The sequence below is a fragment of the Anas platyrhynchos genome, chromosome 7 (assembly GCF_047663525.1).
Source record: "Anas platyrhynchos isolate ZD024472 breed Pekin duck chromosome 7, IASCAAS_PekinDuck_T2T, whole genome shotgun sequence".
In the NCBI taxonomy this organism is placed as follows: Eukaryota; Metazoa; Chordata; class Aves; order Anseriformes; family Anatidae; genus Anas; species Anas platyrhynchos.
In genome coordinates, this window is record NC_092593.1 from 25,386,772 (window position 1) to 25,399,412 (window position 12,641).

General features: G+C 34.7%; 2 protein-coding genes across 6 annotated transcripts in view; one reads left to right on the forward strand and one right to left on the reverse strand.

The window, feature by feature from the left end:
• ITGA4 (integrin subunit alpha 4) overlaps positions 1-4,107 on the forward strand; it is a 37,666-nt gene extending 33,559 nt beyond the window's left edge. For both annotated transcript variants that reach the window (XM_027461081.3, XM_038182011.2), the window contains 4 exons: positions 17-136; positions 640-738; positions 935-1,054; positions 1,898-4,107. In XM_027461081.3, coding sequence (XP_027316882.3) covers positions 17-136; positions 640-738; positions 935-1,054; positions 1,898-1,990 — 432 coding nt within the window. In that variant the 3' untranslated portion in view covers positions 1,991-4,107. The remainder of the gene's footprint in view (positions 1-16; positions 137-639; positions 739-934; positions 1,055-1,897) is intronic.
• Positions 4,108-5,287: 1,180 nt separating this feature from the next.
• The window catches only part of CERKL (CERK like autophagy regulator), a 56,719-nt gene continuing 49,365 nt past the window's right edge, over positions 5,288-12,641 (reverse strand). For 2 of the 4 annotated variants that reach the window (XM_038182014.2, XM_038182012.2), the window contains exons 7-13: positions 12,344-12,521; positions 12,053-12,121; positions 11,649-11,677; positions 11,456-11,564; positions 8,215-8,311; positions 6,805-6,980; positions 5,288-6,060 (exon numbers count right to left, since the gene is read on the reverse strand). In XM_038182014.2, coding sequence (XP_038037942.2) covers positions 5,979-6,060; positions 6,805-6,980; positions 8,215-8,311; positions 11,456-11,564; positions 11,649-11,677; positions 12,053-12,121; positions 12,344-12,521 — 740 coding nt within the window. In that variant the 3' untranslated portion in view covers positions 5,288-5,978. Of the gene's footprint in view, positions 6,061-6,804; positions 6,981-8,214; positions 8,312-8,352; positions 11,088-11,455; positions 11,567-11,648; positions 11,678-12,052; positions 12,122-12,343; positions 12,522-12,641 lie in introns of those variants that run through there. The other 2 variants (XM_072041040.1, XM_038182013.2) reach the window with 2 other exon arrangements.

Genomic DNA, 12,641 nt, shown 5'->3' on the forward strand with positions numbered 1-12,641 from the left:
TCCCTCCCCTCTACAGTACTGCATGAAAAATGACAGTCTTTGCTTACAAATACTTTGCAAGCTTGGAAACATGGAAAGTGGAAAAGAAGCAACCATTCAGTTGCAGCTGGAGGCTACTCCTTCACTTTTAGAAATGGTAATGTGAATTTTTCATACTTACAAGGCATGTTTCAAGGCGTATTTGTATTGTCTGCATATAAATTTCTTGTTTTTTTTTTTTCTTTTGACAAACAGTAGCATTAGAATAGGTAGTACATATTTTATCTTTTTCAATGCTAAATTTAGAAGTGTTATATGAAAGTGCAAACCACCAAAAAAGATGTATTTTAGATTATCACTTAATTTTATAGTATATATTACTTTGCCTATTCTGGCTGGGTTATGTAGGATTGGGATTTAATTCCAACTCATAATTACGATTTTCTAAGAAAAGCAGCATGGATGTGGTATTAAGTAAAACCCAACTGGGCTTTTTTCCAGGTTCTGGTACTAATTTGTTTTGTGATCAGAAAAAGGCATGAAGCCATGTGTGCTTGTGTGAGATTCTGTTTTTGAGAGCAGCTGTGTTACCATTTTTGCTGGGTAAGAATTAATGTGTTGAAAAGATGTGTGATTTTTGTTGTTGTTGTTTAAAATCAGGATGATGTATCAGCACTGAAGTTCGAAGTCAGAGCAACAGCCTCACCAGAAAAAAATGCAAAAGTTATTGAACTACACAAGGACAAGCAAGTAGCATATGTAAGAAATTTCTTACTGAATCCATGATAAAATTGTTAAACTAGAAAAAAAACAGCAATGGTGGAATTCTGTACATATCTATATACAGAGAATGAATGCAGCATTAATTATTTGAGAATTTAATTCATTTTTCTAGTTTGTTTTAGCATCAAAAAAAAATAAAAAAATAATACTAAACTTATTTTCCACTTTACAGGTCTATTTAGAAGGAGTGCACCACCAAAAGCCAAAATACCACGTTACTGTGCTAATTATTGGAATAGGCTTAATAGCTGGCGTTACCTTGTTTTTGCTTCTTTCATTTCTATTATGGAAGGTAGGTTTTCAGTATTTCTCAGTTGCTCTCGAATAAGGAATTCAGGCTGTTGATGGATCTGTAGATCTGTTAATGCAGCTTTAAAAGATAAAACAGTATTTTAGTATGATCTGTCCTTTCTATAAAAACTTAACTCCTAATGTACTGTTTTTTACAAAAATACTCCCTCATTTTCCTTCATTTTAGCACAAAAAAAAAAAAACAGGAAGAGGTGATATCTATTGTTTGTAAACGATTCATATAATTTAGTATCAAATGATTAGTTTTTGTGGGGTGGTGCTCCTTGACACATGATCCAAAATCATCTACGAAATAGTTTCTTGCCAGAGCAAAACGTTTTAAACTGATGCATAAATAATTTTCTTTGTTTACTATCATAGGATATTTTACTATGAAGGAAGCAGCTTCTCTAGGAAATAATTAAGAGCTTGCTGCCTTTACTTATATGCAGACTTTCTTCATTCATCATTTCTCCTGGGAAGTATAGAAATGAAGCAGATGAAACTGGAACACCTTTTTACCATTTCACATTTAAAAAAAAAAAAGAAATTATATGGACAGTTCACTGTCCACTTTTTCTTACTCCTCATAGCAGGAGAGTATAACCCATCCCCGAATGTTAAAATTAAAAACAACTCCTTTTTAATTGATGAATAACAATTGATTACTTGGTAATGACAAAACAATGGCATATACCATCCATTCGAAAGCACCATACTTTTTAAATAAGTTTTAAATAAATTTTTAAATAAGCTTTTTATTTTAGTTCATGTTATACTGTTTATATTTGATAGCAAAGATCTGCTGACATACACTAACAGATTACAAAATTATGTATTTCAGATTGGCTTCTTCAAAAGGCAATACAAACCGGTCCCTCAGGACAAGAACGAAAGAGACAGCTGGAGTTTTACAAGTGGGAACAAAGACAACTAAGAGGGCAAATAAAAGCTCAGTTTGAAATGAAGAATTAATTTTCAGGTTAAGTCACAGAAGAAACACCAATGAAAGGAAAACAGGTCATGAGCTCACTTGCTCTTACAAAATACACTTTATTTTCTTCATCTGTATGGAAGACTACACCTTAATGTACAGTTATTTTTCTAATATGAAAATGATAAAACAGTTTCAGTTTTGAAGTCTTAATAATATTTGAAATACCATATATATCATCTCTGGTTTCAAACATCAGAACACTAAACATAAAGGAAAGAATAATTAGTTACCAAAACGAAGAGTTCTTAGAAAGTAAAGTTTGACCAATCTTAAAAAATTGGATCTCAAGCATAATAGCATGAATTATTCTATTCATTTTCAAGTTTCAATAGTATTTTGTTTAGACATTCAAGAAGAAATCCCCCCTCATCTTGCTTTGACAATTTTACAAGGGTAAGGTAGCTTAAACCAATAGAAGGACCATAAGTAGAGTGCACAGATGTAGAAAACCGCTATCAGAAGCTCTCTCAGGCTTCTAAAGGTAACCCCTCATAAGCTTGATTTCACAGACACAGCTACAGTATTGCAGAGACTTACACAGCCAGGCAAGTCAAAGGTGGATTTAGAGCAGGGAATTTTGTATGGTTACAGTACACGATCCTCTCTCAGCTGTAGAAAGAATAATGTATTGGACATCATAATTTGTAGCCATTTTCAATGAGGTACTTACAAAAATGACAGAATTAGTTGTCCTTTCCTTAATTATCAGCGCCATGATGTTTTGGACTTCTGCAGTGAAATAGTTCTATCTGAGGTTTGTTTTTTATAAGCAAATATTTATTTTTATTTATTTGAAGATTTTCTATAATACTTAGCATAGTAGTGTTTAGTACTGTTATTCTTCCAGTATCTGAAAGAAAGACTTCACACGGTAGAGAAACAGATGTACCCAAAACACTCCAAATGCCAACTGTACTGGGCCAAATGTTATCTTTCAGTCCTCCACCTGAAAGCATTTAGTAAGTCATTTGGAGAGCTAGCTTAGGTTCTTGTGAAGTTTACAGATAAATACCATCCAAACTGGCATCCTCAGAAGCCACGCATTGGAAAGGCAAATGATGGAATAGAAACATGGTTCAAATCACTGCTCTGCTACTACAGAAAGTTTCTTCAGCTGGATAAGTTTGCACTGCCACCTAGCTTTGGTGAAATAAATAGTATAATCCAGGAAAAAAAAAAGTGACTGCTCCCAGTTCAACTGGACAATGTACAATGTCATCAATAGCTGGATCTATTGCAACAGCAGTATGCAATATGGCCTTTCTTGCCTTGTCTTGATGAGTTTCTGAACTGCAAGGAGAAACAAACGTAATGTGTACGAACACTTTGAAGCTGCACCACCATATGGAAATTAGCCTGCAACTCAAAAGCAATACTTTGTGCCTTCAACAAGCAATTTTTCTAATGGATTGTATTTGGTGCCATAAAAGCCAGATTGTCTACAGATTCTGAAGGTATTGGGGACCATTTTGTACTTTCCTTTCACTTGATTTGGTGCCAAACTTGTGGTTCTCAAGTATGCTAAAGTAACTTTTCTCTTTAAAATCTTCAGCACATTAAGGACAAATGAATGTTTATGTATTTAAAAAGAAAATCAAAATAAAGTGTGAAGAATTAAGTATATGTTTCATAGACTTGCAAGAAAATACAAAATGTTTATCCTTCGAATGGCTTTAGTGAATTTTTGCACTTTAACCAAAATATCTTTGAAGAGAAATTTGTTTGATATTACAGCATATAAATATACCTCAAATACTGGAAAAAGCATTAAAATTCTTTTTAGTACAAACAATGCAAAGAAACAAAACTAAAGCATCTATCTTTGAAATAGTTCACATAAGTCAGTAAATGTGATAATGTTGCCTTGAAATGTTTTCTATTCAGATTTGATTATTAATGTGGAAATGTTGGATGCCTATTTTTAGCCTATAAAGCAAAAAATCAATTAGATGTTATAAACAAGATTGACAAAAAATGAATGTACACTGTCCTGATGAAGGCAAGATTATAAAGCATCACTCTTTTTCACTTGAATAAAGAGAATCCCAACAAATTAAGCACATGAATGCTGTTTGGTTTTTTTCCAAAAATTTTGTTAATTTTCAGTTATGTAACAAAAGCAGTTAAATCTACTGCATGTAGTTGGAATATTTTTCTCAGACAGCTTTATGAAGTTTAGTTTGAATTGCCACAAATATTAAAATATTTGATGCAATATAGTATCAATTATAGGAGCATAAGTGGAGACTACTCACTGTGACTTGGAGAACGGGTATCAACTGAAATGGGAGGCTCCACCTGGATGTCATGAACATCTTCTTCCCCATGAGAACAGCTTGGCTTTGGAGCAGGGGCTCAAAGAGATTGTGTCATCATCACCACCCTTGGAGGCTTTGAGACCAGACTAGATGAAAGCCCTGAATAACCAGGTCTATCTCATAGCTGGACCACTTGGAGCAGGAGGCTGGGCTAGAGCCCTGATGAGGTCTCATTCAATCTGAAGGATGCTGTGACCCTGCTTTGTAGTCACTAACTCCAGTGCAGAGAATAAAACTGTAGCAGCGAGGTTCCTGTAACAATTGCTTATGATGGAAGCATTTTATTGTCTGATTGCAGCCTTTACTGCCAGCCACGTTTGTCCACAGGAACTGTATGAGATTTCCAACAAGTAACAGCTTGTTCTTACAACACAAGTAACCATCTGCAATACTTCAGGAACACCACATGTTCATCAAGCTTATCACCAGTAAAAATTTTTCACAGGACTTAAAATCAAGTAAAATACAGATCCCCCATAAAGGCTTACACCCTGATTTAACAAAATCTTAAAAAACTGGGTTTCACTTATACTTATCTTCTTTCCAAAGAACTTCAAGCAAGTTGTTCCAGACATGAGATAGCACAGCTTTCACACCGTTACGCATCAGCCTTTTTCTTAACAATTCACAGACAAGTGAACACTTGCTTGTGAATATTTAACTATAATAATAATTTAAAATAAATAACCAAAATAATAAATAATAATAATAAATAATTGAAAGAAGTAACTACATGCATTACTCCTGTGGCCCTGTAGACAGACAAGCTCAACAGGCTGCTACTTTTCATCATCTCAAAGGAAAACAGTTTCCAGAAAGTCTTAATTTGCATTCATCTCAAACAGTTGTAGTAAAGTTACCTAAAAAATCACTTATAAAAGTATTAGCAAAATATTATAAAAATAGTTACCCAAATAACTCAGTTATTTATCATAACTTTATTCTCAGCAACAAAAAAATCAATGCTTAATATCCCTCCAGTTCTCCAATATCTCCCTTCAGTATACATTAAGCAATGTTAAATATTTATCTTGTACAAAGAGTAGTCTTTAAAATAACTTTCACCAAAGAAAAGCTGTGTAACTCATCAGCATATCCTTTTTTCCTTTGTTTGACTAGAAAAAAACTTGAAAGCAAACATATTAAAGCAACATTAAAAGCGATACCTAGAAACGGAAATCACTGATCAGAAATCCACATTTTGACTGCATTTCTGTATTTCCACTCACTAGTTCTATTTGAACTGAGTAACCTGATAACATGAATAACAGCAGCCCTAAAAATACCTCATATTATATTTATTGCAGAAGCTTGAACAATTTTAAAGAGAAAAATCACAGTTTTCATCTATTTTGATGGACATTTTTAGAACCCCAAATTTATAAAAGAAACCCATATAATCACTTTTTGTTTTTTCTTGTTAAGTCTAATAATGCTTCTTCAAATATATCTTGATAAAAAATATATATGTGAATTGATAAAAATTTAAAGCCAGAAATACTATAAACGTTTGCTACAACTGAGTTCAATGAGTTCAAAACTGAGACTTTAGAAAGACATTCATATGGATAAGAAAAGGGTTCTAATACAGAATGTGCAGTGTGTCCCTTCTATATGCAATTGCATGTTGCTTTGGAACTCTCCAGGTCATCAGTGTTCACTCCATAGAGATTAATAAGTTGAGGATGCACCCTGTGAAGTGAAGAAATCAACCTATCAATTTCATCAGCTCTTGCAATGGCTTTTTTTTTTTTTTTGGAAAACAAGAATGCCTGAATTGCGATATGGAATAAAATCAGGTGAATTACATTTTGAGAGTTCCTACAAGGTAATCTCTAAAAGTGTATATTATTTTCTCAGTCATCCTATAATATGATCAGCCTTTTATTTTACAAAACGTTACCTCAACTGATCCTTCAACTGATCCTTTGTACACTGCAGAAAAATGAGGCGCCTGTTATTTATTTCTACCGATAGTCCTATTTCCCCATGTATTAATATTCTTTTTTTGATCCTACATAGGGACACTATTCTCAAGCAGCACTATGTTTCCCACAGTTGAACAACTACATGTTTGCATTAAGGTTGCAAACAGGGCTTGCCAAGCAGCAATCCTCATACCCAAACAAGCTCCTCCCACGCCACACCAACCTTTGCCTACATCTGTTCCCCTCAAACAGAAGGGTAAAGCGACTTGCAGAAAGGGAGGAGAGGAGCTGAAAGGTGCTGAACCACCAGAAAGGAGAGGTCTCGAAGGCATAACAAACCTTTCCAGAGATAGGCACAAAGCAATACGGCAGAGGTTCAGCACAGCGTTACTACTCTTACAGTATTTACAATACCCCATTTTGGTGTCATTTGTATTTAATATACATTTAAGATTACAATACTGATCTATTATAGGTATACTGTCCATAGCATAATACTTCACCTTACCGAACATGAACTTCTGATGCTTCTTCCATTAAATCCCCATCTATATTCCAAGGGTAATTTCCTTCTGCAGAAGTGGCATTCAAATACGTATTTTCTTTGGCATCAAGCCCACTTTTACATCTTGGTTGCAGTTTTACTTCTTGAACTGTGTAGGTCTCAACAAAGGGAAAATTGAACTAAACCAAACACAAATATATGTCAAACAAAGATGAAATCTGTAGCTGACGGTTTAGCAACAAACTGGATTACTTGAAATTAAAAAGATTTATTTTTGGGGGGCGTGCACTTAAGTATATGAGAATACAGCTCTAGCTTTGACCACGAAGCATTATATAATCTGGCTAACATTTATGGATTAACATACTATTTTTATCCTAAATAATGCCTCAGGGAAAAAAAAAAAAAAAAGTTCCATTTACATTCCTCTATCAAACTTGCTCAATTTACAGGTGAGGTGGTATATTTTTCACATGCCAAAATGGCATCTGCTTTCAGAGTACATGAAAGCAAAAGGAGGTTTTTTCCTATCATCTGTTCATCGTTGCCAGTAAACCCACCCTCACTGAGGCCAGTCAGGATTCCAGTAAATGGTGATCTTTAAAGGTCTAATCTCTAATTTCTAACTATAATTTTTAACCATAAAAGCAAAGAAAAGCAAAGCCACCTTCCTCAAAGACTGTAGCTATGGCATAACTGGAAAACATAATCTATTTCCTAAAGGCATCTGTTAGTGCTGTCACATGGAACTACTGCCAACTCTCCACCAAACTCTCTGACTGCTGGATAGCTATCTAATCCAAACCCACCTGTAAAAGTGAGTTCACGTAATCCCGAAACTTTTGAGTGACTACAGGATATTTAGACTATACACATACTTAGGACTACAGTAAGGCACTGTATTTCAATGCTTCATTTTTTCTTCCAAAATAGGATGACCACAACTTTGAAGTACAGTTCTACAAACAGGCATAACTACATGGAATGCATCTGCTAAAATTCATGTTCATAACTTGATGCTGCCAGCATAACATTCAGTGACCTGCAGAAATTAAGGACTTCACCTATTTCTTACAGAGTCGCATGATGCCCTCCCAGTCTGTGTTCTTGATGCCTGTACTACACAAGATATAAACACAGCATGCATTTCCTCTATTGTTCTGGAATTGCTTTACAGCCATAAAACAACGGGTACAACAAAAATACAATTTAAACCACAACAGATGGGCTGAAATAGGCTAATCGGTATTAGTCTAGTGATTTAAGAAAAAAAAAATCAGACAAAAAGGGGGCTAATGTATTCTGACAGGAAGCTAAGTCTCCTTATGAGGATGCTAACATTAACTCTTACAGCATGTCTATCTTCACGATTAACTGTTTCTTTTATAATCACCAAAGAGAAATCAACAGTACCTGATTTTTTACACTGGCATATCTTTTCAGGTGTTTTATAAACTCAGTTCGAGAAGTATTTTGTACAACAATAAGAGCCATGCTTCCATTGTTCAACCTGAAAAGCAGACAGACTTAGTTCCCAGAAATAAATTAATTACTGGAAGTTTAATAGGCTCTTCAAAAGCCTAGGAGCAAGAGCAATTTAATAGAATAGTCATAATTAAAAATAAATACTTTTTTTTTTCCAAAGCAAAACAAAAAACATACCACTCTAGATCAATTAAAATGTTGCAACTGAGGTTATTTAGCATCTCTATATTTATAACACACACTGTAGTAATAAAATTGTATTTCCTTATCAATATGTACAATTTATTGAACATAATACATATTATTTAAAAAAAATGCTTTTCTACTTAAAAGTGGAATTCTTAAAAATCACACATTTATCTTTACACTTTTCACTCAAACAAATAATAACAATCACCACAAATGTTGTGAGGCAGAGATATGCCAAGTAGCTGTTCCCTTGACACGTGCAAGCACATTCCTGTTATATGACCCAGTGCAGATGGACTCACTCACCTCCACCGTTAGCACTCAGGCTGCCCTAAGCAAGATGCTGTTCTCTGACTAGGATCTCTTAGAAGTTCTCTGAAAAGTTCTATTTACATGTTTCACATTGAACAGAATTAAAAAACTGGAAGGAATTTTGTGGAAAACGGTCATTGTACACTAGAGGTTAATCAAGAAGAGACTGTAATGACAGTGGTCTCTTACTCAATGGTACAAGGTATCCAACTGCATTGATATTTAGCACCTTTGAGAATCTGAATCAATGAGCTACTATTATTTCACAGACTCTGCAATGCAACTGTACCTTGTCACAGAAGCTAACAACCTGAACCTCACCACACAACCATTCCTAAGTCTCACTGAAGTTATGGAAACAAACCAACTTTTAACAAGCCTATCCGATGAACATGCCAATCACTGCTGAGATTATACTTCATAGAGCAATTATGTATTTTATATCTTCTGAATATATATTTATTTATTCAGTGGGTACGCTTGGTAAAAAGGCTAAGAATGTTTCCAGAAAAAAGTATTTCCAGCCTACTACTTCATATCTCCCCACTCACAGGCCCCTAACACCTTGACAACTACAACTGGAATGTTTTCAGACTGCAACACAGCTCCACCTAGAAAGATAATTTTTATATAACCATTCATCAAGCCACTCTGCATAGCACTAGTTTACTGATTTAGCAAACAGCAATGGTGCAATTGAAAAAGTCATCTCTTTACCATATTTGTTACCAGAAGAGACATAGCAGGTTACTAGGCAATGCATTCCCCTTTATGAACTTGTATTTCCTGAGATGACTAAGAATTCTCATTAATTCTTTTGAAAGTCCAAACTGCAGTGAGGCATAACACACTGTGAGACACAAACATCCTACATGGCTCTTATTGTTTAGACAGTTCTTTATATCTCTGCAAATTTAGGGTAGTATAAGTAGAGTTCCATGCAGTAGTTAAAGCCTTCGTGCTGCTTCAAACGTCTTCACATGGCAAAAAGCTCTCGGGGAAAAAATAAGACAGAGTGAAGAAATCTAGCTGAGTTTAGCTGATGCTGCCATAACGGGTCTTGCATCTCCAATAATTTGTGCAACATTTGTCTCCTTTGTTGGAAAGCTTTCCAGTCAAGATATTATTCACTATGAAAAATAATTTACCTGTCTGAAGCATCAACTCCTTCCACCCTACCAGCTGACTGCACTCCTAAGATTATTTTTAAGAGTGTAAAAAAGGTCTTCCTTATATATAAAAATAGAGGGATCCACTAAACAACTGTAGGAGAAAGACTCATTCAAACCTGCAGTAATTGCATGGAGTTGTCATAAAATTCCCCATCACTGAGAAGAAGGTGCCAGAACAGATGGAAGGAGAAAGCAAAGCTTAAAAAGACTATTCAATTCAAGACTGTTCAAACCTATTCAGGAAAAGGATTTTCACCAAGAGGGTGGTTGGGCACTGGAACAGGAAAGTGGTTGTGTCACTTAGCCTGCTGGAGTTCAAGAAGCATTTGGACAAGGCTCTCAGACACGTGGTCTGATTTTTGGGTGGTTCTTTGGGGACCTAGGAGTTGGACTTCATGATTCTTGTGGGTCCCTTCCAATTCAGATATTCTATGATTCTATGAATTCTTCTCAAAATTTTTCTACTGACTGTAACAGTAAATGCTGAACAAAGTTCCTAAGAGGGGATAACAACACAGCACTATCACGAAGTATATGCACTTCTGTAGGACTCCTGTAGCACAGAAACCTTCCCAACAAGAACTTCATCAAAACAACTTGTTTCTGCATTGTTTTCAACAAATCAAATCCTACCAGATCAGCAAGTCATTTCAAAGAGAAATACCTGATCAGCTCCAAGGCATGTGTATTTTCACTTAAGATAATCAAATGTAAATAAACCACAATCTTTTCATAGTCTTTTATGCGTGGTTCTACATATGAAGTTTCTGAATATATAATGCATAAGAAAACTTTCTGAATTCTAATATGAGGGAGTGTGTTGTATTTCATGTACATGTTTTTCATGTTTATGAAGTTCATACTTGCTATTCTGCTTACAATCCACTGAAAACATCAGCTGCAAAGATTTATCACCTGATAGCTGTTTGATCACCACAAAGCATGCTCTCAACAATGAGCTGAAGGCAAAATGAATCAATGTCAACAACCAGATTACATACTCATTTGTTTTCCAAAACCCTACATGTAAAGCTGCATTTCCCAAGTTTGGCAAAATTAAGGCAGAATACAAGTGTGAATTTCAGTTCTTCTTGACAGCAGAAAGACTCATACTTCATTTTTTCCTGGCTGTAAAGCAAAAGATTAATGGCACCTTTATATTGGAAAAAGTAAAATAAAATCCAAGAATGAAGTTTCTACATATAGCCAGAACCTATGACAGATGACTGACTACTGCTTAAGTCGGACTTGCCAACTAATTTAATCACAGCAATTATCCACTCATTATTCTAGTTAGACTACTTGACCTTATTTGCCTGATCCAAAAACTGATTACAATTTCTGGGATTATCAAGTCTGCTGCAGTCCATGCTCCCTCCCCCATCCCAGAGGGTCTAGACTACCTAAACACACGCTTGTATTCTCAGAAAAGCCAAGGTCTTAAGGTAAGATGTCAGAATTTATAGACATGACTAATTCTCTAAACCTCTACTGACCTCGTATTAGGTGCCAAGCCTCTTGGTGCCATTGAACACAGACAAGGGATTGCCATAATGCTCACATTCAGGAAGTGACCCTGAATTTTGTGCCATTGATCCTTGCTACCTAAGTATAACAGAATAATTCTATATTAATTCAGTTTAACCAGCCACAGTTCATTTTTACATAATAATAAAAGATAAGGCTCACCTTTTTTTTTGTTTTTCTCTTTCTTCTTCCTAAACAAGTGAAAACATGTAGGTAAAATAATTTAAAGTAAATTCAGAACGTATATATAAACAATATTAGTTTAGGAAAAAAAAAAAAAAAAAAAAACACAGATGATCTCAATAGAGGAAAGTATTAATGGAACCAAATAACAGAGGAATATTTAGTTAAAGACTGCTTGGCAATAAATCCTCTGTAGTCCCACAAACAGGGACCATTGCACAAAGTATGAAAGTACATGGTTGTCAAAATAGATCTTTTTTATTTTAAGATATTGTTTTACCTGATATACAAGTTTGAACAAAAATAAGGATTTGTACTTTTTTTTAACCTTCAAAGATGCATGCTTTTGTACATTTCATATTGTTTGACTCAGTTTTACTTACCTGTCGTTTTCATGACAGTCTTCCTGTGGAATTTGTAGAGGTAGAAATGATAATTCACATTCCTCTGGCCTAGTAAAATAGTGACATTTATTGTTGGGTAATCCAATGTTCTGACCGCTACACAAACTTTTATTCAGTTAAAATTATTTTAAGATGTTGAATATAATGAATTTAGCATCTCTAATAGATAAGATAGCTAAACTACTGTTCTCTATATTTTACCACATTAATTATTGGATTTTCCTCAAGAAAATTAGAAATATTAGAAAAATATAACAACTTATGGTGTACTTGAGATCTGCCAGTGTTTTGATAAAAGCAAAATCCTTCCGCTGATTGGAGGGCATCCAACGGTGCTTTTCAGCCAAAGCTAGAGTCCTTGCACCAAAACCAAACATAGCTGAGAACCCAAAACGCAAAAGCTTGCTTGGAGTACTGAAAGTACAGACATCTACTGGTTGAATATGACCTAAGATTTCACAGACAAAGATCAGAAATTACAAATAACATCTGTATTTTAACTGAATACAACTTACCATTTCCTATCCAGCTAACTTAACTGAAAGAACTCTAGACTTTTATTTCCTTA